General features: G+C 44.1%; 1 protein-coding gene across 6 annotated transcripts in view; it reads left to right on the top strand.

Moving 5' to 3' along the window:
* Window positions 1–3,788: 3,788 nt before the first annotated feature.
* The window catches only part of ACTN1 (actinin alpha 1), a 133,645-nt gene continuing 113,214 nt past the window's right edge, over window positions 3,789–24,219 (top strand). For 4 of the 6 annotated variants that reach the window (XM_075065396.1, XM_032774798.2, XM_075065395.1 and 1 more), the window contains exon 1: window positions 3,808–4,088. In XM_075065396.1, the coding sequence (XP_074921497.1) occupies window positions 3,984–4,088 (105 nt within the window). In that variant the 5' untranslated portion in view covers window positions 3,808–3,983. Of the gene's footprint in view, window positions 4,089–24,219 lie in introns of all 6 variants that reach the window. The other 2 variants (XM_032774794.2, XM_032774796.2) reach the window with 2 other exon arrangements.

Below are 24,219 nucleotides of genomic sequence, written 5' to 3'. Positions count from 1 at the left end.
AGCCAGAATTTAGTGTCTGGCACACTTTCTGTTCCCCCTAAACCTTTCCTGGGGAACCCAGATCCAACCCATTGGATCTTAAAACAAGGAGAAATTAACCATCCCCCCCCAGACTTTCCCCTCCCTGGGTTGCCTTGAGAGGCTTCACACAGATCCAAACTCCTTGGATCTTAAAACAAGGAGGAATTAACCATCCCCCCTCCTTTCCCCCCACCGGGTTGCCTTTGAGAGGCTTCACACCATCCAAACTCCCTGGTGAGTTCAGACCATCCCCTCCTCCCCCAGACTTTCCCCCCAATCCCTTGGATCTTGGAAAACAAGGAAAATCAATCAGGTTCTTAAAAAGAAAGCTTTTAATTAAAGAAAGAAAAGGTAAAAATTATCTCTGTAAAATCAGGATGGAAAATGCTTTACAGGGTACTCAGATTCATATAGACTAGAGGGACCCCTCCAGCCCCCCAGCCTTAGATTCAAGTTACAGCAAACAGAGGTAAACATCCTTCCAGAAAAAAGAAACATTTACAAGTTGAGAAAACAAACATAAGACTAATCCACCTTGCCTGGCTATTACTTACAATTTTGAAACAAGAGAGACTGATTCAGAAAGATTTGGAGAGCTGGAATGATGTCCCGTCCCTCTCAGTCCCGAGAGCGAACAACAAACAAAACAAAAAGCACAAACAAAGACTTCCCTCCACCAAGATTTGAAAGTATCTTGTTCCCCTACTGGTCCTCTGGTCAGGTGTCAGCCAAGTTTACTGAGCTTCTTAACCCTTTACAGGTAAAAGAGACATTAACCCTTAACCATCTGTTTATGACAACCCCTTTTGTCACTGTAAACTGCATTTACACTGTGGGATTATGCCATCATAGCTACAGGGCTGTAGCTGTTTCTAGAGTCTCCATAGTGTATACATGACCATATGCTCTGAGCATTAGACCCTGCTTCTTCTGCTTTAGCAGTGCTGGTGATTCAATAGGTGGCACTCTTCTCTCTGAGTCAGTACTGAAACAGTGATCCAGATCACTTCAGAAGAGATGTCACATTGACGTCCTGCCCGCTTGTAGGCACTATAGATCCCACAGTGTTTTTAATTCATGAGTAGCAGTGTTAGTGCCAGAATCCTGGACAGATTCCAATTTAGGTCATCACATTCTGTCTCCCTAAAAATTCTGCCTGCAGCTTCTGTTAGATATAATATTCATTTTCACTCCCTTTCCTAGGTGGATTTATAATGTTGCTTTTAAAGAATTGCTGCATTCCATCCAGAAATGGCAACACCTCAGATTTGGCAGATAATTTCGATACCCTGTGCCACACTTATTTCATTTGAAAAATATGGCTCATAACATACTTTACAACTACCTAATGCATTTTCATTTTAGATTTCAGAGCACTTTACAAAAATAGGTAAGTGTTATTATCACCCATTTTACAGTTGGTCTTTATACAGAGATTTGAACGAATTTGTTTGAGAATCACCATGGTCTCTAGCAGATCAGAGCTGGCTCTCCTCCATTTCTGATCAGATGTCTGCTCTGAGCTCTATCATATGTGTTCTATATAACTATTCATATGTCACATACTCTCTATTCCTTAAGCAATCTGAAAACTGGACTTGTTTTCACTCTCCCTAGGCCAAGGGATTGTATTTTAGTGTGGAATGCCTGTGGGGGAGCTATTTTAACAAGAACTGGGAATTTCCTTTCAGTGTCGCAAAGCAGCCATGGCTGGCTCAGAGACTCTTGCAGAAAATATTTGCTGTTACCAGGTTTTTTTCTTCATCAGCTTCACTGACAGAGAATCATGTCAAGTTCTCAAACAGCAGCAGCTTCTTAAATATTTTACTATACCAGTCTTTGAAAAACTGCCTCTTGCTGGATGATCCAAGTTCCAAATCTATCCAGGTTTAAAGAGTTCTAGTGCAGTGTGATTTTGTTGAATAGAGAGAAGGACACCAAAAAACACTGAACACTTTGTAAAAAATATTCTTAAAAAAAAATTTCAGGCTTTTCATTACTTACTTTAAGTAAAATTATCAGCAAGTGCTCCAGCTGTTAATGAAATTTAACCCTACAAATTTGAAAGCTTGAGAACTTTGGTTTATTTTATTTACAATAATATAATGGGAGTGTGGTTGCAACATTAGCTATGGAGAAGCTATTGCAGCTCCATAATAAAACAACATGTAACTGTAGAGCCAAGATGGAATCCTGGTCCTTCTGCTCCAGAAACATAGGCCTTCAAACACTTGTGGTTAAATCAAAATCTCTGTTAACTATCATATATAGAAATACCATTATGTTCTTTCTGGGCTCCAGCCAGCCAAGGGGGCAATGATTTCACCTTATTCCACCTTGGTTGATCCTTGTGCCCATACAGAGTTCTATTAATTTCCCTGGGGTTCTGTGAAGATGCAGCGGTTTATCTAGGCAGACGCAATCATAGAATCAGAGTGATAGCTCCAGTTCAGCAAAACACTTATACATGCACTAACCTTTAAGCATGTCCCTGAGTGCTTTAATTTTGGTTTGGAAAGTTGCTAGACTTACTCTGAAGGAATTTACTCAGAATTACTCAGGGAATGTTTTTGCAAACGCTGAAGAAAATGTGTACAGTACTCTATAGTTTAAGGCCCCAGTTCTGGAACACACATGGACTTAACTTTAAGCATGTGACTAGTCCCACTGAACTCAATGAGGTGGCTGGCATACATAAAGTTAAGCATGTGCATAAGGATTTGTAGCAACCAAGCCAAAAAATTATTGTAACTTTACCTTTTTATGGCAAATGTTTCTTTCTCTCCCTCTGGCTTAATATGTGTTTTACTCTCCTCTTCAAACATTCAATATAATTTGATTTTTAACAAATAAACTTTCCCTATAAAGTTTGCAACCCAAACATTGTAGCACAGTGCTAGTGGAATCAGGAAATGAAATAACTGGAAATATTGTAACTGACTGTCCAATTTGACAGATATGCACAGACTAAGGCTCCTATTCTGCGAATTCATACACATGCTTAACTTTCCATTCATCCCATTAAACTCAACAAGACTACAGACATGTTAAGTATACATATAAAAGGATTTGCAGGATTCTGGCTTTAATAAAGTGCATTCCTACTGAAAAGTCAATGAGATGTTTAACATTTTTTCAGTTTTTAATAAGGTGTTTTTCTAGTAATCCAGGTAAGGACTATTTGTTTGACTATTGTACATGGTTAACCTGACAATGTTTCTTTAACACTGACCTGAATAATGTAGAAGCTTGTTTAGTAAAACAGGGATGAGGGGATAATACATCAAATATAACAGTATGTGGTGTTAGTTCCAGGATATTAGAGAGACAAGGTGGATGAGGTAATATAACAAAAGGTTCAATAAAATATCTTATCTTACCCACCTAGTCCCTCTGTCAACCATAATAAGCAGACATACTTTGTTGTTGCATTTTTTGTATTGCACAGCAGGAATCTCACTGGGTTTAAGAATGTCTATTCTGTCTGTACAGTAGCTTCAGATGTTACTATAAACCCCCAAGGTAAGGAGAGACGTCACCAAACTGACTCCACAGCAGATCAAACTCAGATATCACATGAGTAAGGGGGAGGAGGTGGGAGGGCAGCCTTAAATCAACCTATATCAAGTGCTGAAAGCCCTGACTGACACAAGGGGGCCTCAATGAGAGCGATGGTAGCCTTGGAAAATGAACTTTTGGCAACTCCACCTAGCCAATGAGATTAACTAGGAGGCAGGGCTCTTCCCCCCACCACCCCCTTCCCTTCTGTGTGTGCAAAAACGAGACTGAGCTCTGGTGTAAGTGGAGCTGCCGCGCGCTGCCACCTCCTCTCTCTCTCTGCCCGTGCTCCGCTGTAGCTGTGCTTCAGCAGGGAGCTCTCGAGACCGCCTGGGAGCGCAAGCTGTGGCAGCAGCAGGGGAGGAAAAACAAAAGCAGATCAAAGGACGCACGCACGCACAACCATGGATCATTATGACTCTCAGCAAACCAATGACTACATGCAGCCGGAGGAGGACTGGGACAGGGACATGCTTTTGGATCCAGCCTGGGAAAAACAGCAGAGAAAGGTAACACTCCCTCCCCTTTCACCCTCATCTCACCCCTTTCTCTCCCCTCCCCCCCCCACCAAGCATCCTAGTAAAGATCCTGGAGCAGGGGGTGGGGTGATATTAGTAGAGGCTGCAGTAGCTCCATTAGAGAGGAGTGTTGTGTTACAGGCAGTTAGCAGGATGGGGGTGGGGAAAAGGTTTCCTTGGATTTGCGGGAGACTAGTTGTGTATTGGGGGTCTGTGTGGCTACCTTCGCACGTTCAGTCCCCTCCCTGTTGAACGCTGGGGGTATTTTCCACGTTTGCTGAGGGTCCAGGGTAGAGAGCTGGTTTGATTGATAGCTGGGCAGGTTTCCTGTTGGGAGCCGGATCCCTGCATCACCCTCTTGTTTTATTTAATTAAATAATGGAGCCTCGTCTGAGGAAGGGTTGGGGGTGGGACGAGCTGCAACATCAACCTAATTATGGATTTGTGTATGCAGAGCCGCCTATTTCCTCCTCCCTCCGATTTTTCCCATCTGGTCAGAGGTTGCAATGGACTCTCCCCAGCTCTGCACAGGACCTGTTGAGATGCAGAGCTTGAATCCTGTAGCAAATAGCTCGCCCCACCCCCGTCTCTTAATTCGATCTACAGCAGTGATTTTAATTGAGTTTAAACCAAGGTTTGATCTGGTGGCTCACAGATCCCCGTGGAAACAGCGTTTGGAGATTGTGTATTAAACGTCTCTGGAGGGCTTGTGTGATTTAAAGAAATAACGTGTAACAGACACACATTAGGCTGTTGTCTTTCCTACCTGTGTGTGTGGGAGATGGATGGGCCCTGAAGTAGTGCGACCTGTGAGGGGCGGTGGATAGGCGAAGAAGTGGAGCTGTTTTAGTGCCCAATGTAGCAGCGCAGAAGTTCCTTTCCCCCCTAAAGCAACAGATGTTTTCTCTGTCAGCGCCAGGAACCATGCAGACGGGAGCCCTCGCTCAGTCCCCTCCCATTTCGCAATGCAATTTACCAGGCTACACTTCTCACTTTCTGGTTTTCTTAAATGGTGACGGGACTGCATTTGGCTGTGCGTGCTATTAGGGGCCGCCTAACTGCTCCTGAGGAAGCTGTTGAAGAGATGAGTTGGGCGGCTGCTGGTGCCCTGGGGGAAGGAAGGGCTGTGCAGGTACATGTGTGTCTGCAACGAAGTGTCACTCCCATTGCAAAGCTCTCCACGCGTCAGCGTTGCCCCCAGAGAACAATGGCACACAAAGGAACGCTCTCTTTGGAGGCAGCAGACGCTGATTAAGGAGGAAATCAGAATGTGAATGTAAAATTGGCTTGTTCCCCAGGATGCACGCTTCTTCAGCTGGAGATGACCCCTGTACGCTAGACCTGCCTTCCCACTATACAGGGAAACAGGAGCACTACAGCTATTTAGGAGATCAGATTGACTGACTGACCAGCGACCTGTTAGTAAATTACCTCTTGCATTCTCATCACCTTATTCTCCCTTTTTGAATGGTCCCCAATTCCATGTGATCACAAGCGGGATGATAGCTCACTTCTCATTTGAATGGTGTGGTTTAGGGTTGGGCTTGTGCAGAACTTATGTCCAAAAATGGTAACATTCATCCCTTTTTTAAACTGGGGGTGGAGGGGAGTTTAGGAGGAGTCCTAGCTGCTTCTTTTTCTCTTTTTAAGCCAAGGCATCCTGTATTAGATCACTCTGGAATCCTAATCCCTGAAACATTTCCCTTTTCGTCACTTCATCAGACAATAAAATTGAACTCTTCTTTTTTTTCTTTTCTTTTTTTTTTTTTTTAAAGCGGCATGGCACCTCCTACAACTGTCAAGTCACTAAAGTGAATCACTTGTTAATTTTACGCTTGCAGTTTGTCCCACATCTTGCCAATTCTGAGTAGAAAATGGAATTACTTTCTTGTCTCACATAGTGGACATAGGTAGGGCCCTACCAAATTCACTGTCTGCTTTGGTCAATTTCATGGTCAAGGGATTTTTAAAATCATAAATTTTGTGATTTCAGCTATTTAAATCTGAAATTTCATGGTGTTGTAATTGTAGGGGTCCTGACCCAAAAAGGAGTTGTGGGAGTTGGAGGTCACAAGATTATTGGTGGGGGGGGTTGTGGTACTGCTACACTTACTTCTGTGCTATTGCTGGTGGTGGCACTTCCTTCAGAGCTGGGCAGCTGGAGAGCAGTGGCTCTGCTGGCTGAGAGCCCAGCTCTGAAGGCAGCGCTGCTGCCAGCAGCAGTGCAAAAGTAAGGATGGCGTGGTATGATATTGCCACCCTTAATTCTGCACCACTGTCTGCAGAGCTGGGCTCTCAGTAGGCAGCTGCCACTGCAGCCACCCAGCTCTGAAGGCAGCAGTGCAGAAGTAAGGGTGCCAATACCACAACCCCTCTAAAATAACCTTGTGACACTCACCCTCCCCCCCCCCCCCCCACAATCCCTTTTTGGATCAGGACCCCCAATTTGAGAAACACTGCTCTCTCCCTTGAAATCTCTATAGTATAGGGTTAAAACACACAAAAGACCAGATTTCATGGTCCGTGACGCATTAGTCATGGCTGTGAATTTGGTAGGGCCCTAGACATAGGTGTTGGAGGCTGGTGGGAGTATATCTGGAGTTTTAAAAATTGTGTTTGGCTCCCTTCATGAATTTGGGAGTAACTGTGTGTACCAATAAGAGGACTATTTGTTTTTCCATGGCCCTCACCCCCAATACTTTAATTCATAGTTAACTGAAATGGTGGGTTGAGAAAGATTTCCATTGGAGACTGATGAGTTAATTAGAAATGATTGCTATGGAGCACCTGCCGTTGGTTTCATAGCTTGAAAAGGATGCATGGAGAGGATAAAAGGCACCAGACCTGAAGCATACAAACAAGAGTGCTTATTTGAGAACAGAGTTCATGGTAGGTGAGCTTATATGTCAACAGGGGGAAAGAGGGAAATTTTAATTCTCAGTCCATAGTGTGAGAATGCTAGATTGCTTATCGGAAGGACCAACTAACAGTAGTTTCTTTATTTTGCTCCTGACTAATTTAAAAGAATTGTCTGACTATACCGTAAAGTTTAATTCTCACCCAGGTATTAGGATACTAAAGTTGGTAAGATCTAATGTGGCCTAGTGCAGCCTAGCAATTTCCTTTGCAGAGCAAGGTGATCAGTTTTGCTAATAGATACTTCTCTGAGGGGAGAGGTATATTGTGTTTGTTACTTGTGGTTCACTGGGGTAAATATTAAGTGATTTCATAAAGAGTGTAACACCCTGACTTAGTTGTCAGCAGCAGGGATTGATCCCAGGCCTCTAGATCTAAAAGCATGTGACTCTGCTGCCTGAGCAAAAATCTTTTAGATCAAGGATGTAGCACACTCAAACCTCTATGTAGGCCAACCACTTAAAGGGGACAAAGAGTTACTCTCTAAACATGGGTTACACACAAGAGAAATGAGTGGCACAAGGGGAAATGGTCTAAGGAATTCGTGTATCTATAGTAATCTACTATATTCTATTGAAACTGAGCCTGGACCAGTGAATTTGGAATATTGTACGGCATTCCTCCTCCTGTTGTGATAGAAGGGATGTAGATGTCTGTGTGTTTCTCTCTTTGGGGGATGGGGTTGTGGCATGGATCCGTTCCTCCAAATGCTACATGACCAAAGAGATTCTCTTCGGCAGAGGGATGTAGGATCCTAATCTCATAGTGAGACACCATTCTGGTTGCACACGTCCATACGCAGGGTCAGATGATGGGAGAGAAGTGGTATTCTCCCATGCTCTGCCCACAAAATAAACTGTCTATGTGAATCACCAGATTGAGTAAAATGTGCAGATGTTCAAAATGTGATCTTGTATGCTTCCTGGTGCCCCGTCAGTGGGACCTGAATATGCCCTTTGCACTCTTTGGGCTTGGCTCCTTCTTTCTTAAGGGGGAAGTGGTGGTTTTTTCCCAAGTATTGCTCAATTGTGGCACCAAAGATTAACAGCTGGGAGCAGAGCTAGAGTGTGAAATATAGCAGTGTGGCCATGGTGGCACAGGCTAGCCACTTGCGTAAATCCCGTCTGACTCCCTTACTATGTACTCCAGGTAGCTAGCCTGAGTCACTTCCCATGCTGCTGCAGCCACACTGCTATTTTTAGTGCTCTAGCTTGAGCAGAACTAGCATGGGTATGTTGAGCCAAGCTGGGAATTACACCTTCCAGCTGCTGTGTAGATGTACCCAAAACGAGACTCTCAGTAAACTGTGCAGATATGATTTCCTTTCTACACAGCATGGCAGCACTTTAATGTGGCTGTGTAGTTGTGACTCCAGTGCTGGAAGAGCTGCTATAATAAAATTACCTCCGAGTGGGGAATAGCTAGCAGCATTGGGAGCACTATCTACACTGCTGCTTTACAGCGCTGAAACTTTCATTGCTCAGGGTGGTGGTTTGGTTTTTCACACCCTTGAGTGAAGAAAGTTTCAGCACTGTAAGTGGCAGCGTAGACAAGGCCTTACACAAGGAATGAAATAGTTCACAGTGTTGACATTAAATAATAATCTCTGGGCATCTAAGTTCTCACCCCAGTGAGGTGAATGGGGCAGTTCACACCTGCTTTGCAGACTCATGTCTGGATCAGATATGCTTAGTTCACATTTCAGAGGTTTTTTTCACAACCACAGTAGCTGGTGCTGCTTTTATAGTAAGCCAAGACTGGAGAGAAAAGAGAGTAGATTCAGAGAAGAGCCTATATAGTGCGTGAGTGCATACCAGCTGTTTCTGGGTTGTGTGTGTGTGTGTGTGTGTGTGTGTATATATATGTGTGTGTGTGTGTATATAATTTGTTTTTATATATAATTCTGTTTGTATAATCAGCTTTTAGAACTTACTGTCACTGTTTCAGTGTTTCCTTTCCATTATGTGAATAGTGCTGATAGTGCCCTTTTTTTGATGACATGAAGGAAGAGATGCTTCCATCTTAACACTTCCAAGCAGAAGGGCTACTCTGAAACTGTGTAAGACTGAGGGAATCTGCTTCAACATTTGAGAATAAACATCCATACCCCCAGATAGCCATTCTCAGTAGTGCGCTCTAGCAGTGGGTCTCAACCTTTTCAGACTACTGTACCCCTTTCAGGAGTCAGATTTGTTTTGTGTACCCCCAAGTTTCACCTCACTTAAAAACTACTTGCTTACAAAATCAGACATAAAAATACAAAAGGGTCACGGGGTGCTATTACTGAAAAATTGCTTACTTTATCATTTTAACCATATCATTATAAAATACATCAATTGGAATATAAATATTCTACTTACTTTTCAGTGTATAGTATACAGAGCAATATAAACAAGTCATTGTAAGAAATTTTAGTTTGTACTGACCTTTTTATGTAGTTTTACAACAGTAAAACTAGACAAATATCTAGATGAGTGGATGAGCCCCCTGGAAGACCTGTACGTGCCCCCAGGGGTACATGTACCCCTGGTTGAGAACCACTGCTGTATAGGCCAAACTAGGCCCTAGGTGGTAACTGTGCAATCCCATTGTCTTCAGTGGATTTGCACAGTTGTAACTAATTGAAACATTGTAAACAGTTCTGTTGACACACAAAAGGACTGGAATCTGTCTGCTGCGCTGCTCAGCAGAGCTGATGCAGGAGTAAAAAAGAATAAGAATTTAGATCTGCTAACTTTCAGTAACTGACTCTGAATGCTCTGCAGATCTGCACCCAATGTGAAAGGAGATATTTATACAGAGTTAGTTTTCAGGTAGTTTTCACACATTCTGTGTGGTTGTATTTCTCCTTCTGTACAATGAGATTGATGCAGTGTTCTTCACAGGTGAGTAGTGAAATTGAGATCAGTGTCTCCTATAAATCACTTTGAGATCTGTGAAGGAAAAGCCTCTAAAAGTCCTTATGAATGATAGCTGGAAGATGCCTCCACTCCCTCACATCTTCTTATCCTCTCATTTCAGACTCCATTGAGTAACTAACTCCCTGCAGGAGCTTGCTAGGTGAGGAGCAGGAAGTTGTCAATTTAGAATGCAGGGGGCATTGCCACTGCTTGGAAAAACCAGCTTTTCCACCTGCATAGCTTTTCTGTGAGAGGCTTTCTGGGCTGTCATGTTTTCAGAAAGGTTTTTAAGAGGCTTTCAAGAGCTCATCTCAGCAGTGATATTCACTTAAGAGGTGGAAAATAATGAACAGGACTAATTCTGCTCAATCTGACTTTTAATAAGCTTCTGCAGGGCCCATTTGTACAACAGCGGGGGTCTCTTGTGGGGATTAAATCTCTTTCCCTTGCAATATCGGATGACTCTTGGTGAAATCTTTCAATTAGAAGAAACTACCATCTATTATACTCTTCCCCATTATTCTCAAGAAAATACAGTAAATGGGCTTCTCAAAAACACTTGCTAAGGCCTAACAGACTGATACTACTACTTCTCATTGTTACCCAGTGAAACTTTTTGAAAGCCACTGTCAGGAAATCACTCTCAAAATGTTCTCATCACTGCAGGTTGTTGGGAAATCTATGTAGTCTTGTAAAATGTGCCAATTATTACCTTCCTGTGAGCATTTACTAGTTCTAAAATACACCTCTACCCTGATATAACACTGTCCTTGGGAGCCAAAAAATCTTAGTGTGTTATAGGTGAAACTGTGTTTTATTGAACTTGCTTCGATCCGCTGGAGCTTGCAGGCCTCCCCCGCCCCCCCCACCCCCCAGCTCTGCTTTACCGCATTATATCAGAATTCATGTTATATTGGGTCCCGTTACCTCGGGGCAGAGGTGTACTAGCCAATTTGTTATTCCAGTTGTAAAAGCCACCATGAAATAGAACTTCACAGCCCACAAGAAATTTCCGCCTCTTGATCAGAAAAATCCGAGGCCTTGATCCAGCTCTCATAGGTCAATCAGGAGACACCGCCTGACTTCAGTGAGGGCTGGAGTGAATAGGTGAGCTCCCTGCAGATCAGCAAGCTTGGGTTCTGTCTGACTTGTGATGGAAGCAAAGTCCACAGCTGAAGACAACCAACCCCCAGTGAGAACACCAGCCCGTGGGGATGCAGTGGCAGTTCAAGCTAAAAAGTTTGTGAGGCCAGTGACTTTTGCGGTACCTGCATCTGAAATGCCATAGATCTGAGTTTTAGAGATGCTGAGCAGTGGGCACCTCTGAAAATCCGGCTCATGTTTTTTCAAACGGTTAACTCTAATTTTAGACACTGGTCACTGTCTGTAAGCGACTGGTCCAAGGTTGCAGAACTGAGAGAAAGAAATCTGATTCCTAGCCTGATATGCTAATGACGATACTATGCTCCCTTTCTGACCAGACGGCTGCCATCTTGACAATATGATGCAGAGTAGGGTGAAGAATCCATTTGTAATGAGTGAACAGAAGTTAAAAACCAACAGAAGTTGTTTTTGTCTATTCTTAAGGGATTACAGTAACATTATTTTAAAATATAGATTCAATGTAAATGATTCAAAGAGTTAATTTTTAGTTTAAAAAAATAACATGGTCTGATTTCTCCAGGCCTGTTATTACACAGGACTGCTTACTAGGAAACTGCAATAAAGTGCACTTCTTGCTGAGAAATCTAAATCATTCAGATTTTTGGAATTAGTGGAACAGTGACAGCAATAGCTAAACTGTGCTGAATACTTCCTGTTTATAGGTAAATATTGACTAAATAAAGTATCTATAAATCACTGAAATTATGTGTTAGAAATGGCACCATCCCAGTAACTAGTAATCCTCTCAGTCTAGCAAGCAGTGTGTCATGTGCCGTATGTAAAGATAGTTATGAACATAAATGGTAGTTTGTATGGCCAGAAAGCTGTGGAATGGGTGCTGTCTGCCTGACTCTCCGTTCCATTCAGTCCAATGAGTCTACCCACAGAAGTTGGTCCAATAAAATATATTACATAGCCGACCTTATCGTTTATTAGTTCTTTAAAGACATTTAACTCAAAAGCATCCCTGACATGTTGCTGCAGAGGATGGATAAATCACTGGCTTTGGAAGGTAATTCATTGAAGAGCAGTGGGAGGTGGCGTGCTCGCTCTCTCTCTCTGATCAGGGTTTTGTTTTGTTTTGTATTTTTACCAAGAACATTATTATTCATTGTAACCTCTTTGTATTGTGAGATGAGTGAGGCATCTGGGCTTTGTAGTGACTTGTTCATCCACACAGCAGCGTGTTAGTGGAAGAACTAAGGACGAGGTGAGGATGGTCTGTGCAGATTTGTGAGGGATGTTACAGGAGTGTGGACTGCAATTTTAAAAACACAAAATTTAATGTACTGGATCAAACCATCTGTCCACCTACTCTGAGATCCGTCCTCCTAACTGTCTACAGGAGGGGGGAAAACACCCAAAAGGAAGCAAGCTATTATCCCGGCAGTGTGAATGTATGGTTCTGGGGATTTCCTTGACTGTTGCAGGCCACCAGTTTAAATTCTTGGGTCTGTGATTTGGTTATCACTATCTTACTGTACATAACTACAGAAGGCAAAGGTGATACCATTAGCCGGCCTCCCTAACCTCATTACTGATTTTCAGAGTGCAACTTGGGGTGTATTTTGTGCTTACTGCTAGTCCAATAAGTGGTGAAATTTGAATAGAAACTGTCCAGAAAGTTGTATAAACACTTTGTTTTAGGCTGTCTAGTGAGAATTGGTCTCTTTGAAAAAAAATTGCATGTTTTGAGATGGCCTTTTCCTGATACAGAAATTAAATGTAGCTAGATTACAGGTTTGGGAGTATGGGTCTAACAGTATTATTAAAATAGCTAGGATTGGAAGAGCAGTTGGCTCAGATTAAAATGACGTCTATTGTGTCTTAATTAGAGCACACAAGATTTTTTTTAGTGTTTTGACCATTAGATCAGCATAATACAAATGCAGTAATGTACTGTATCCTGGAGGGTGGGGGTGCAGCTATTTTTGTCCTAGGCACTTTGCTCTTGAACTAGTATCGCACTGCATGTGATATATGATTTCAAAGCCTCACATGGTAATACATTTTATATACTGGAGGTTGCAAGCCATCTTCACCAATAAGGATGTGGGCCTCTGTACTGCTCATTGCAATATCTTTGGAATTCACCGATGAAATTGGCCTGGAGTCCTCCTGGTTGGTGGCACCAGCTTTGGTTACAGAGATGGCAAAAGCTAATACAGCTTTGCTTAAGAAGGCTTGGGAGCTTGTTACTACATCACGGCTAATTTTATTTTGTAGCGTTATCTGTGAAGTCCTGTGCCTGATGATTTATCATTGTTGAGTCTAACACTTAAGACATTCTCTGGGGTTTGGTTGCATTGGTATGAGGCAGCTTGCTCTGTCTGAAATTAGAAAGGGATGGAGACTCTACCTTGGGAAGACTTCATGAAGGTGTAGCCTAAGGTGGCCCACTGCTTGTGCTGCTGGTTTTAAATACATTATCTCATAAGGGCCAAGCACTGATTCTTGGAGAGGGGGAGAGAACTCCACTATAGTTCTTTAAGAGCTTCTAATGCATCCATTGTCATGTGGGTATGTTAGGAGAAAATCCTCCATGGCCTCTCCCACCTCAAGACAGGGAAATAAGTACCCACCTGCCCCCACCAAAATACAGGGCAATTAATAAAAGACCTGAGTTTGTGTATGCATGTAAAATAAATCTTTAAAATGCAAGAGTGTGTTTTCCCCTAAAAATTGCCAAATGTGAGTTTTATAAGAGAGAGTGACTTTTTTATGAAGAATGCCCCCCTCTAGGATTTCAGTGCTGGAGACAGTTATCAAGAGCCTTGATCAATTATGAAGAAGTAGATGGGGAGAGGATGATTTGTGAGCCTTGACTATTGACCATGGGGCCTCCAATCTGAGAGTAGCCATCACTCAAATGTCAAGTCCAGTTAACCACCTCAGAGCTACTTCCAACTGCATTTTGAAGCAAGATTGACTGACTCATTCTGAAAGGAGCCTGTTGGTGATGGTGGGGAATCTCTTGAAAGGGGGGTCGGGAGTGGAGAGAAATGGAAGGGAATCCATGGGATTCTAAGCAACAAACTGTATTAACTGAGTGAAACCGCAAGCGTTAATAAGATTAGCAAAGAGCTAGCTAGCTTCCTGTTTCTCTGCTGCTGCCTTATTTTTTTTTCTTCCCCTTCATTATAACAGAACCCAGCCATAGGATGTTTGTGGTGTGGCCTGGAGCCAGATAAGCCTCTTAGCTCCCTATTAGGCAATAAAACAGCACTTCTCTCTCTCTTTTTTTTTTTTTTTCCATGTTAATTTCCCATCCTTGTATCTTTCCTGCCATGCTGGTAATGGACATGTGACTGGATGGGCTATGACTACTGTAAGCAAGCCCTGCCAGGGCTGCACCAGTGTTACCACTGCCTCACACCTCAGTGGTGAATGGACTCAAATTTGTCTTCTGTCTGTCTTATTTCTTCTTCTCCTGCTTGCCATTTCCTGTTCTTTCCATCTCTGTCCCAAACACTCACAGATGCCTGGAAGTACTGAGACCTGAATTCAAGAAGGTTTTATGATTGCCAACCCAGGTCCTACAATTATGTTGCACCCCCTTACCTGGAAATATTGCCAAGCGTGCTGAAAAACACTGAAATGCAGCTGTCTTGGGGGTGGGAGGCAGCAGCCAACCAGTGGCTACAGCTTGCAGCATAGCTGGGGTTGGGCAAGAGCAATTCTGGCTGAGATGCCTTCTCTGATTGCACATTGGTGTCTATCCCCCTAGGGCCTGGCTCTTAGAGGTACTGATCATCCACAACTCCTGTGGAAGTCAATGGGAGCTGCAGTTGCTCAGCATCTCTGGAAAACCAGGCCCAGAAATCTCATTCAAAGGGCTTCCTCAGTGCATAAGTACAACTCCCGTTGGTGTGAGTGTGAGGTGTATGGATAAACACAGTGTGGCATATGGTCATTTACCTAGCTGAGTCTTACAGCTATGAATCAGTCTACATGGAGAGAATGCCTCCTAGAAATGCATTCCACTGTAAAGAGTGAGAACTGACACCAAAACCTGCTCTTCTCTTGTGTTGGAGCCAAGGGGCATTGTTCTGAATGGGAGACGCTGGCAGGTGACAAAACTATGTTCTGGTCATTTGTTTAATTTTAAGTGCACACTATTGAGGTGTGAGACTCGAGTTAACTTGTGTGTCTTCTCAGATCTGGGAGGTTCATGTAAGTGTCTGGGCTCTAAAGGCCAGCAGCCTCATTTTTATGATCAACCCTACAAAAACAAACCAATGGGATTAATGAAAAGATCTGGGGGTGGGGTGGGGGTGGAGAAGAATTTTCTTTAAGGAAATCATTCAAACTAGTTTTGGAAGGCTTCATTGGTCAGTGGAAGGGGGGCTGACTCCGAACAGAATCAGCAATAATTCTAAATCTGTTTAACTTGTAGTGACTCTAGATTACTATGGTGATGGTCACCTACCACCCTGAAATAAAAGGTTTTATAATATAAAATGGGGTGAGGGTAGCCCGTGCTTGGATCTTACTCTGCAAGTGCTGTGTTGTGAGCTCCTTGCTGACTTGGTGGTTATTGGTTCAAAGCAGCTCAAGTCAGCAGAGTCTGAAACTTGCCAGTGTTTCTCAAACTACTGTACTGGTGACCCCTTTCATACAGCAAGCCTCTGAGTGTGACCCCCCCCACCTTATAAATTAAAAACACTTGTTTATATATTTAACACCATTATAAATGCTGCAGGCAAAGCGGGGTTTGGGATGGAGGCTGACAGCTCATGACCCCTGATGTAATAACCTCATGACCCCCTGAGGGGTCCTGACCCCCAGTTTGAGAACCCCTGGGCCAGGAAACATAATCTCTGCTTTAATAACTAACTACTAAATGATCAGGGTAGACAGGCAGAACTGATTGCTGGGGATGATCAGTGGGCCCATCCTTCACTGTAGTATAGGCACATGCTGCTCTTTTGCACGTACTTAATTCCAGTTAACTGTGGAACCCTTTTGGAGTATCTGTATCCAGGCAAAGCAGGCTATCTGTGTCGTAAAACAGCTCAGGAACTTTCATTCTATTTGCTTTATAAACAGGTTTACTATTGTGTGAGGTGGGTTCCACAGAGAACACACACATTGTTACCAGATTCTTTTAGTATCAGGCTTAGCTCTCAGAGGGAGTTGATCCAAGACCTGTTGAAAGCCACAGAAAGACACTCAATACTTCCGGGAGCTTTGGATCAGGTGCCAAGGGTTCTTGCTACTCTTCAGTGAGGTGTATAGTGTGTTTATCATAATTACTGCTGTGATGTAAGATGTGTTGCTAAACCCCTGAATACAGACCTATGAACTAGCGCCTCAAGATTTCTGGGACATGTAGAGAGATCCAGGTATGGTCTATATGTCCGAACTGTTTGCTCTCTTAACTATAAAAAGTGATGTACATGTCACATAGGGTTTCCTGAAATTCTCAGTGCTGTTACCTATGGCACATTTTATTGGTGTGAATGCACCTCCCAGCAAATGCACAGAGGCAGTTGGTGAGTAACTTCTGCTACTTAATTTGTTATCCCCTAAGAAAGATATAAAACAAAATTGAGTCCCACCGCCACCCCCTAAAAAGCCCCTGTCGCCTTTCAATTGATTAATGGTATAGCAAGAACTATTCTCTTAAAATACTTATACCAAGCATGGGTAAATACTTAATTTCCTTGGGGTAATATTAATTGCAGTCAATAACATCTGTCTATTTTTTCATCTGGCTTCTTAATACCCTAGTAGGTATCTCCGACTGAACCTTTTTTGCCAGGGAGATACTTATAGCAATTATAAGTATTATTATAAGTAGCAATGTCCTACCTGGCTTGGGAGATTTTGATATTCTGTGGAGAAGAGAACAGTAGCTAGGCCTGTATGTGTGTGCGCGCGCGCGCATGTGTTCAAGCTACAAACTTCACTCCTGCTCCAGATCATGGTGGTGGTTTTGTGAGTGGCTGCTGTCTGTGCTGTCCCTGCACTGTGGATACAGCAAGAACATCAATCTCTCTAGCATTGTTTGTCTGGCACCTTTCACCAGCAACAAGTTCAGTCAGTTGAATTGCCTGGAGGTTGGGGTGAGAAAGGGAAGGAAGAGGGTCATCTTTATATATTGCTTCGTTAATAGCCACCTTGAAACAGACTGGTTCTTAACTCATGGACACTAGCTGTTTCCCAAGGGTTTTATTAGGCCATTGGAGAGCTCAAGCCAGGACTAAAACTGGTTCCAACTGTGGGGAGCCAACTCTGAACTCACTCTGGGTTGTAGTCCCAACTCCTGGGCTTTCCTGATCAGAAATCCTCATCACCAGCCTGCACTCCTTACGTGGTCAAACTTTTCCCTGCCTGCGTTTGAGCTGAGAACAGGTAGTGGAATTGACTTGGAGAGGTAGGCCACGCAGAACAGGGCATCGCTGTGTGGTGAGGGGGGCTTACATGCTTCAAATGTTAGTGGTGAGGTAGGCTGACAGCATATATGAGACAATTGGGGATGGAGGGAGTGCAGGTGTAAATAGGCCTCACAGAGGAGCAATGTTATAGTCCCTGCCCCAAGGGGCTTACAATCTAAGTATAAGGCAAGAGACGACAGACTAACAGAGACAGGGCTGTCCGAGTAAAGGATGAGACAGTACTGGTCAGCATGATAGGCAGTGGTCTCTGCACACCAGCAGCCCAACCATTATTAAGGTGTGTGTGGTGGTTTTTTTTTTTTTTGTTTTGTTTTGTTTTTTTTGGGTAGACATCATGGCAAAAGAGTGGTTTTTTTTGAGAAGGGGTTTGAAAGTGACGATAATGAGATGATTCTGTATATGCTTACATGGAGTGCCTCTCAAGCATATTGGGCAGCACTGGGGAGCCCTCTGGGAATTGGAATTTTTTCCCCTTTACTGTGGCTCTGGCACATTGGGTGTTCCTTTCCCCTTCTATTAAATAGGAACGGTCAGTTTTTCTCTCTCTCATCCTGAGTGGTACAGGACAGAGGAGGTATGTAGGTGGAGTAGGAAAAGCTGTGTCACCGTGATCTGCCTCACCCCGCAGAAAATGCTTGCCCAGAGGTACAGCATGGAGTGACTCCGTGAAACTGCCTGTCTTACCTCCTAGAAAACATTGCCTCTTGGACCCAGAAGGCTTTGAGTTCAGGCAGCAGCCCATTGGCTCAACCTTCTCTTGGCACTCTGCTTCCAAGGAATGCTCCTAAGGGAAAAAGGAGAGATAGAATCAACAGGGCCAGAGGCTGCAGGAGGCACCCACTGAGACTAAGCCACACCAGGTTGGAAACTTCTGGGTTAATGACTGATGCTTGAGGTCCTTGCATTATCATTAAAGGTTGCTACTCAAGGGAAAATACTGCTTTTCCACTGTTTCAGATGACATGGCCTTTGGCTCAGCATGCTGTCAGTGTTCACGTCTGGCTAATCGGTCAGAACTAGCAGGCTTGTGTTAAGAGTTTCCAAAATGTTTGTCATTTACAAATCATTACATGCTGTTACATGCTTGTAACAAACTTATGAACATGATGGCATGTAGATAACTTGTCATGCACACGCCTGTCTACAGCAGACCTTATAGTTCAAATGGTGTACAGGCCTCCCAAATTACAAAGCTAGTGTATGAATAGGAGCCCTCCTCTTCATGCAACCCTGCCTCCACCAAGAGTGTAATTTTCATGCAACAATGTATCATTTTGTGACACATTACATTGCACTTCTTGCTGTGCCAGTCTCTGCAAATGCTTTGAGACTGCCAGCCACTGACAGGCTCTGAAATCTGAAAAGAGAGGTTTCCATTTTATAACCTTAGCAATTTTCCCCTATTCCTTCTGTAGTGGTTTGTTTCTTTAAGGCTGTTAACTGGCTGTAATCCAGTCCAGTTGCTCCCTGGTTATTGTAAGCATTCTATTAATTACATTAGTAATAATACTTGAAGGCTAATACCATCGATATATGCAGGGCTTGGAAAAACTTCTACCTAATAACTACTATCCAAGGCTGCTGCTAAGAAGGGGGAGGCTGCTGATCAGCATCTGATGTGAAGCCCAGAACACCTCCCCTCTAGGCATGTGATGGGAAGGTGCTTGAGCTTTGGATTAGGGTGCCACCTCAGGAACCCACCATGAGGATCCACACCTCTTGGCACCATGCTTTGCCAGCTTGTGTCTGGCAAATTCTGGAGTGGTTTATGCCCAACTCCCATCCTGTCTGCTAGAGAAGAGGGTTCTCTCTTCTCTCACCTCAAAGGAGGCATTAAAACTACTGTTCCCCTACCTTTATCCCCTACCTACATCCATCTGCTTGTGGATGGGGGTCATTCTTCATTTCTCCCTTCCCACCCCAAAGGGAAGGGGATACCGGTTTAGTGCTGGGCTCTCTGATCCCTGCTTTGCTTGAAGGGCAATAGAACAAACAGGGAGCGGTTTGTTGCACCAATGGGCAAGGCAGTTCTTGTTGTTAATTTTGACTCTCATTGGTGTGGGGACAATCCCATCCTGTCCCAACACTCCACGTCTTCACAAATGCCATGTGCCAATTTCCTGCACTCCTCTGTCAGAAATGAGACTCTTACTTGCACAGGCCACAAAGAGTCAAAGTCAAAGGAGACAGTGTAAGATGAAGCCAAGTGGCAGCTGGAGGTTAATTTTCATGTTATAAGGTGGTATCATGCCTAGTTTTTGCACTGTAAAAACAATCCCCATTCTTCCCCCAGTGGGAGTAATTCTCTTGTTGTCATATGAACCTCTTGCCCCTCCCTCCGTATAATGTATGCTTTTCCTACTCCAAAAAAAACCTCTCCCCCCCCCCCCCCCAGTGGGCCTGAGGTGAGGTGATCTTTCTCTGCTGGTTCACCCTTCTGCCTAGGGCTCAGAGTTTCCAAGCAGACAAACCCTCCTTGCCTTTGTCTTTAGACTCTCTTCCTTTTTAGGATCAGTGAGGTGACTAACCCAAAGGCTTTTCCTGCTCTTCTCTCACTTCCCCCACATACTTATCTAGGAGCTTACGTGGCTCCCATCATGGTGGTATCTGTGATTCTCATACCGTCCTGTATCAAGCATGTTGTGCTACAGACAAGCTAACTCTTGTCTTGTGTAGGAGAGGGACTGAGGAATGGCATTTGGGAAGTTCAAAAAGCAGAGGGTGATGCTGGGTGAGGGAGGAAGAAAGTAGATTGGTGTGGAAGGAGAGCTACAGAACATAAAGGATCTGACGTTAAAATACTGGTGTATCTAGCTGCCAACTCTCTCTGTTCACAGGCTGGATGTGCCGAGTGGTTGAATTGGTCTGTTTCAGTGTGTGTTGGCCTGTGATACAGGATCAGGGAGTGAAAAAGGTATTCAGTCTGGCTTCAGGACAGGGAAATGAAAAACATACCCCACCACAGAATTTTCAGTTTGGTTTTGGGGAATCTTATTTCACTGCTTTTACAGACTTCACTCTGGATATGTGCGGGGCAATAGAGACGTATGCAATTTGAATCATGACTCTGCCATTTAAAGTGAGGTGGAAAGAAGGAATTTTAAGAACTGCTGGTGGGAGTTGGCCTGACCCATGCATTGGCTTTTGCCTCTGGAAGTGGTCAGATTTTGTTTGAAACCAGGTAACAGACAATCACCTTTGACATCACAGTCCCACAGAGTTGATTGCGTTTTCACTTCAGAGGCCCTGATGTCACCGGTACACTATGTGGAATGGAGTATGACCCAGACTGTAGAACAAAATTTATTGTACAGGCACTGCCTTTAGCACCGAGTCTTGTCATAGGTAGTGAGGGGGGTTTCTGAAATACAGTTGGCCCCAACACAGGAGTAGGTCTGCCGAGTCCAAAGAGTATCCATGAGACACAACTAGTTCATGAAACAACCTGGCCTTAAAGGACATTGTCAAAATTTACCTTTTAACTTTTTTCCTTACAGACTTTAGATGAAGGTTTCTAACCATTAGGGGAGTGAAGTTCTGGAACAGCCTTCCGAGGGAAGTAGTGGGGGCAAAAGACTTATCTGGCTTTAAGACTAAGCTTGATAAGTATATGGAGGGGATGATATGATGGGATAGTTTAATTTGGGCAATTGATCTTGGATTATCAGCAGATAAGTCTGCTCAATGGTCTGTGAGGGGATGTTGGATGGGATGGGATCTGAGTTACTGCAGAGAATTCTTTCCTGGGTGCTGGCTGGTGAGTCTTGCCCACATGCTCAGGGTTTAGCTGATTGCCATATTTGGGGTCGGGAAGGAATTTTCCTCCAGGGCGGATTGGCAGGGGCCCTGGAGGTTTTTCGCCTTCCTCTGCAGCGTGGGGCATGGGTCGCTTGCTGGTGGATTCTCTGCAGCTTGAGGTCTTCAAACCACAATTTTGAGGATTTCAATAACTCAGTCATGGGTTAGGGGTTGTTATAAAAGTGGATGGGTAGGGTTCTGTGGCCTGCCTTGTGCAGGAGGTCAGACTAGATGATCATATTGGTCCCTTCTGACCTATGAGTCTATGAGACTTTTATATTGATTATTATGAATGGAATTTGCTTCCCCATTTTTGGTGCCTATTTCCGTCTTACTAAGCTTGAACCATGAAAGTAGCCCCATCAGTTTCAGTTCCTTATTCTTCTTCTCTAGCACAAGGTGTTTGAGTTTCCATCTGTCTTAGGTACTGATGTGGCCCTGTTTCCAGAGTATTGGACCACCTCACAGTCTTTAATGTGAGGTGAATAAGTGCTGTTATACCTATGTTACAGGTGGGGAACTGAGGCACAGAGAGGCTAAGTGATTTGCCCACGGTCATGCAGGAAGTCTGTGGCGGAGAAGGGAATTTGACAGGCACCTCCAGAGTCTTGGAGTAGTGCCCCATCACTGACCATCCTAGTACATTGCTGCAGGGAAAGCATTAAATCAAAACTGTCACTGGAGCTACAAAGCTCACAAACATTTCCGGTTATACTGGGTCTTACAAATCCCCATCTTATTTATTTTTAAATCTCTAGTTTGAGTATAAGCTCTTGGACAGCATCACTTTAATATCTTTCCTCTAGGGCTATTGAATTGATTTAACCAAGGAGGTTTTCTTTTCTGATGTCAAATTCTCCTTCCTGCTCTCTTCTCTTCTCTTCTCTTCTCTTTCCTCACCATTATCATTGGGAGCTGTGAAGCTAAATCCTGCTCTCACTGTAACCTGCTGTTGTCTTCACTGCTTCCTTATGCTTTGGGTTGAAGTTCACTGTTCCGCTTAGATGGGCTGCTGGCTCTCATGGTCTGATTACGTTAATAAACTGAGACAGTCGTGGAAAGGAAGTACTCAAAAACAGCACTTCTACTAACAAATTATCAACAATTATCTTCTTCAGCTTTTTCCTTTTGTAGGCTATTTTACTTGTGCCATTTTAAAAGTATTTATTCTGAAATCTGCTGTTAGCTAGTGGCTGCCAGAATTCATTGCCATCTAAACTTCACCCTGCTTCTGTGTATGGCAATAACAGACCAGATTGAAATAGGGAAGTTTGTTTACAATCAGATTATGGGAATCTGAGATGGGAATGTAATTTACACAGTGCATGCAAGGAAACAGCTCTTGTGCACAACAAAGTCCTTCACCTAGAACTCTGCGTACAGTACATAGCCAAGGATGTCCTCTGTATAAACATTCTCAAGTGGATGTGGAAGGATGGTCTTGAGTCTAAAGCAAAGAGCTAAGAGGTCTTGATTTTATTCCTGGCTCTGCCATGAATTTCCTGTGTGACCATGGGCAAATCACAATCTTGCTGTGCCTTGGTTTCTTTATCTGTAAAATGAGGACCATTCTTATTTATAGGCTTTTTCAGATATTACCACAGTATCTGAGTGCCTCACAATATCAAGTAAGCCTCCCAACCCCAGTAGAAGGGTTGCCAACTTTCTGACTGAAGAAAACCAAACACCCCTGCCCTGCCCCTTCTCCAAGGCGCTGCCACCATTCACTCCATCCCCCATCGCTCGCTCTCCCCCACCCTCACTCGCTCACTCATTTTCACTGGGCTGGGGCAGGGGCAGGGTTTGAGGGTTCCAGCTGGAGGGTGTGGGCTCTGGGGTGGGGATGAGGGATTTGGGGTGCAGGAGGGGGCAAGGGGTTGGGGTGAGGGCTCCGGGGTGGGGCCAGAAATGAGAGATTTGTAGTGTGGGAAGAGGCTCAGGGCTGGGGGCAGAGGGCTGGGATATGGGAGGGGATGAGGGGTGCAGGCTCTGGGTGGTGCTTGCCTCAGGCAGCTCCTGGAAGTGGCTGGCATGTCTGGCTCCTGGGTGGAGGGGCGAGGGGTTCTGCCCACACCTGCAGGCATTGCCCTTGCAGCTCTCATTGGCTGCAATTCCTAGCCAATTGGGAGCTGTGGAGCTGTCGCTTGGGGTGGGGGCATTGCACGGAGCCTCCCTGGCTGCCCCCTGTGCCTAGGAGCCAGAAGTACATGCCCGCTGCTTCCAGGATCCGTGCGGAGCCAGGGCAGGTTGGAAGCCTACCTTAGCCCTGCTGCACCACTGATTGGACTTTTAACAGCCTGGTCAGCAGGACTGACAGAACAGCCAGGGTCCCTTTTCAACTGGGCATTCTAGTCAAAAACTGGATGCTTGGCAGCCCTACCCGGTAGGGTAGATATTAGGTGAGTATTATCCATAAATATGTACCTACTCACTTCAAAAGTGGATTGAAGCTTAATTAATTGCCCTTTGTAAAGCACTTTTGAAATTCTCTTAGAGTACAGAGTTTTCTAGATGTATGTGTCTGGTACAGCTCCCCCCTCTGGGACTGTTCATAGGCTTGTTGTTGTATAGAGTTAAATCTACTGTGGAACTGGTGCAACTTGGTAGTTCTGTAACTAGAAGAAAAAAGTCTGATAAAGAGGGATTAGGTTTGTACTGTGTGATCCCAACTCTGGATAATTTGCCAGGAGACCTCCATAAAGATCCCCTCAAATTGGTAGTCTCTCGGTTTTTTCCCACTGGCCTTCAAACCTAAGATCTGTCAGGAACTCTTGTATCCTACTTTTGATTTAACTTTTGTATATCCAAAATGAAGTCCTCTCCCTTCTTTAGTCTAGCTGGGGAAGGGCTCATTCTGCAAAGTGGTATGTGGAACCACAGACAAATTGCAGATGAGATATAGCCCTGATATAGCCAAGAGAGATGGAGGGCTGCACCCATCCC

The sequence above is a fragment of the Chelonoidis abingdonii genome, chromosome 4 (genome assembly GCF_003597395.2).
Source record: "Chelonoidis abingdonii isolate Lonesome George chromosome 4, CheloAbing_2.0, whole genome shotgun sequence".
NCBI classification, from domain to species: domain Eukaryota; kingdom Metazoa; phylum Chordata; order Testudines; family Testudinidae; genus Chelonoidis; species Chelonoidis abingdonii.
This window is presented reverse-complemented; position numbering and strand designations above follow the sequence as displayed.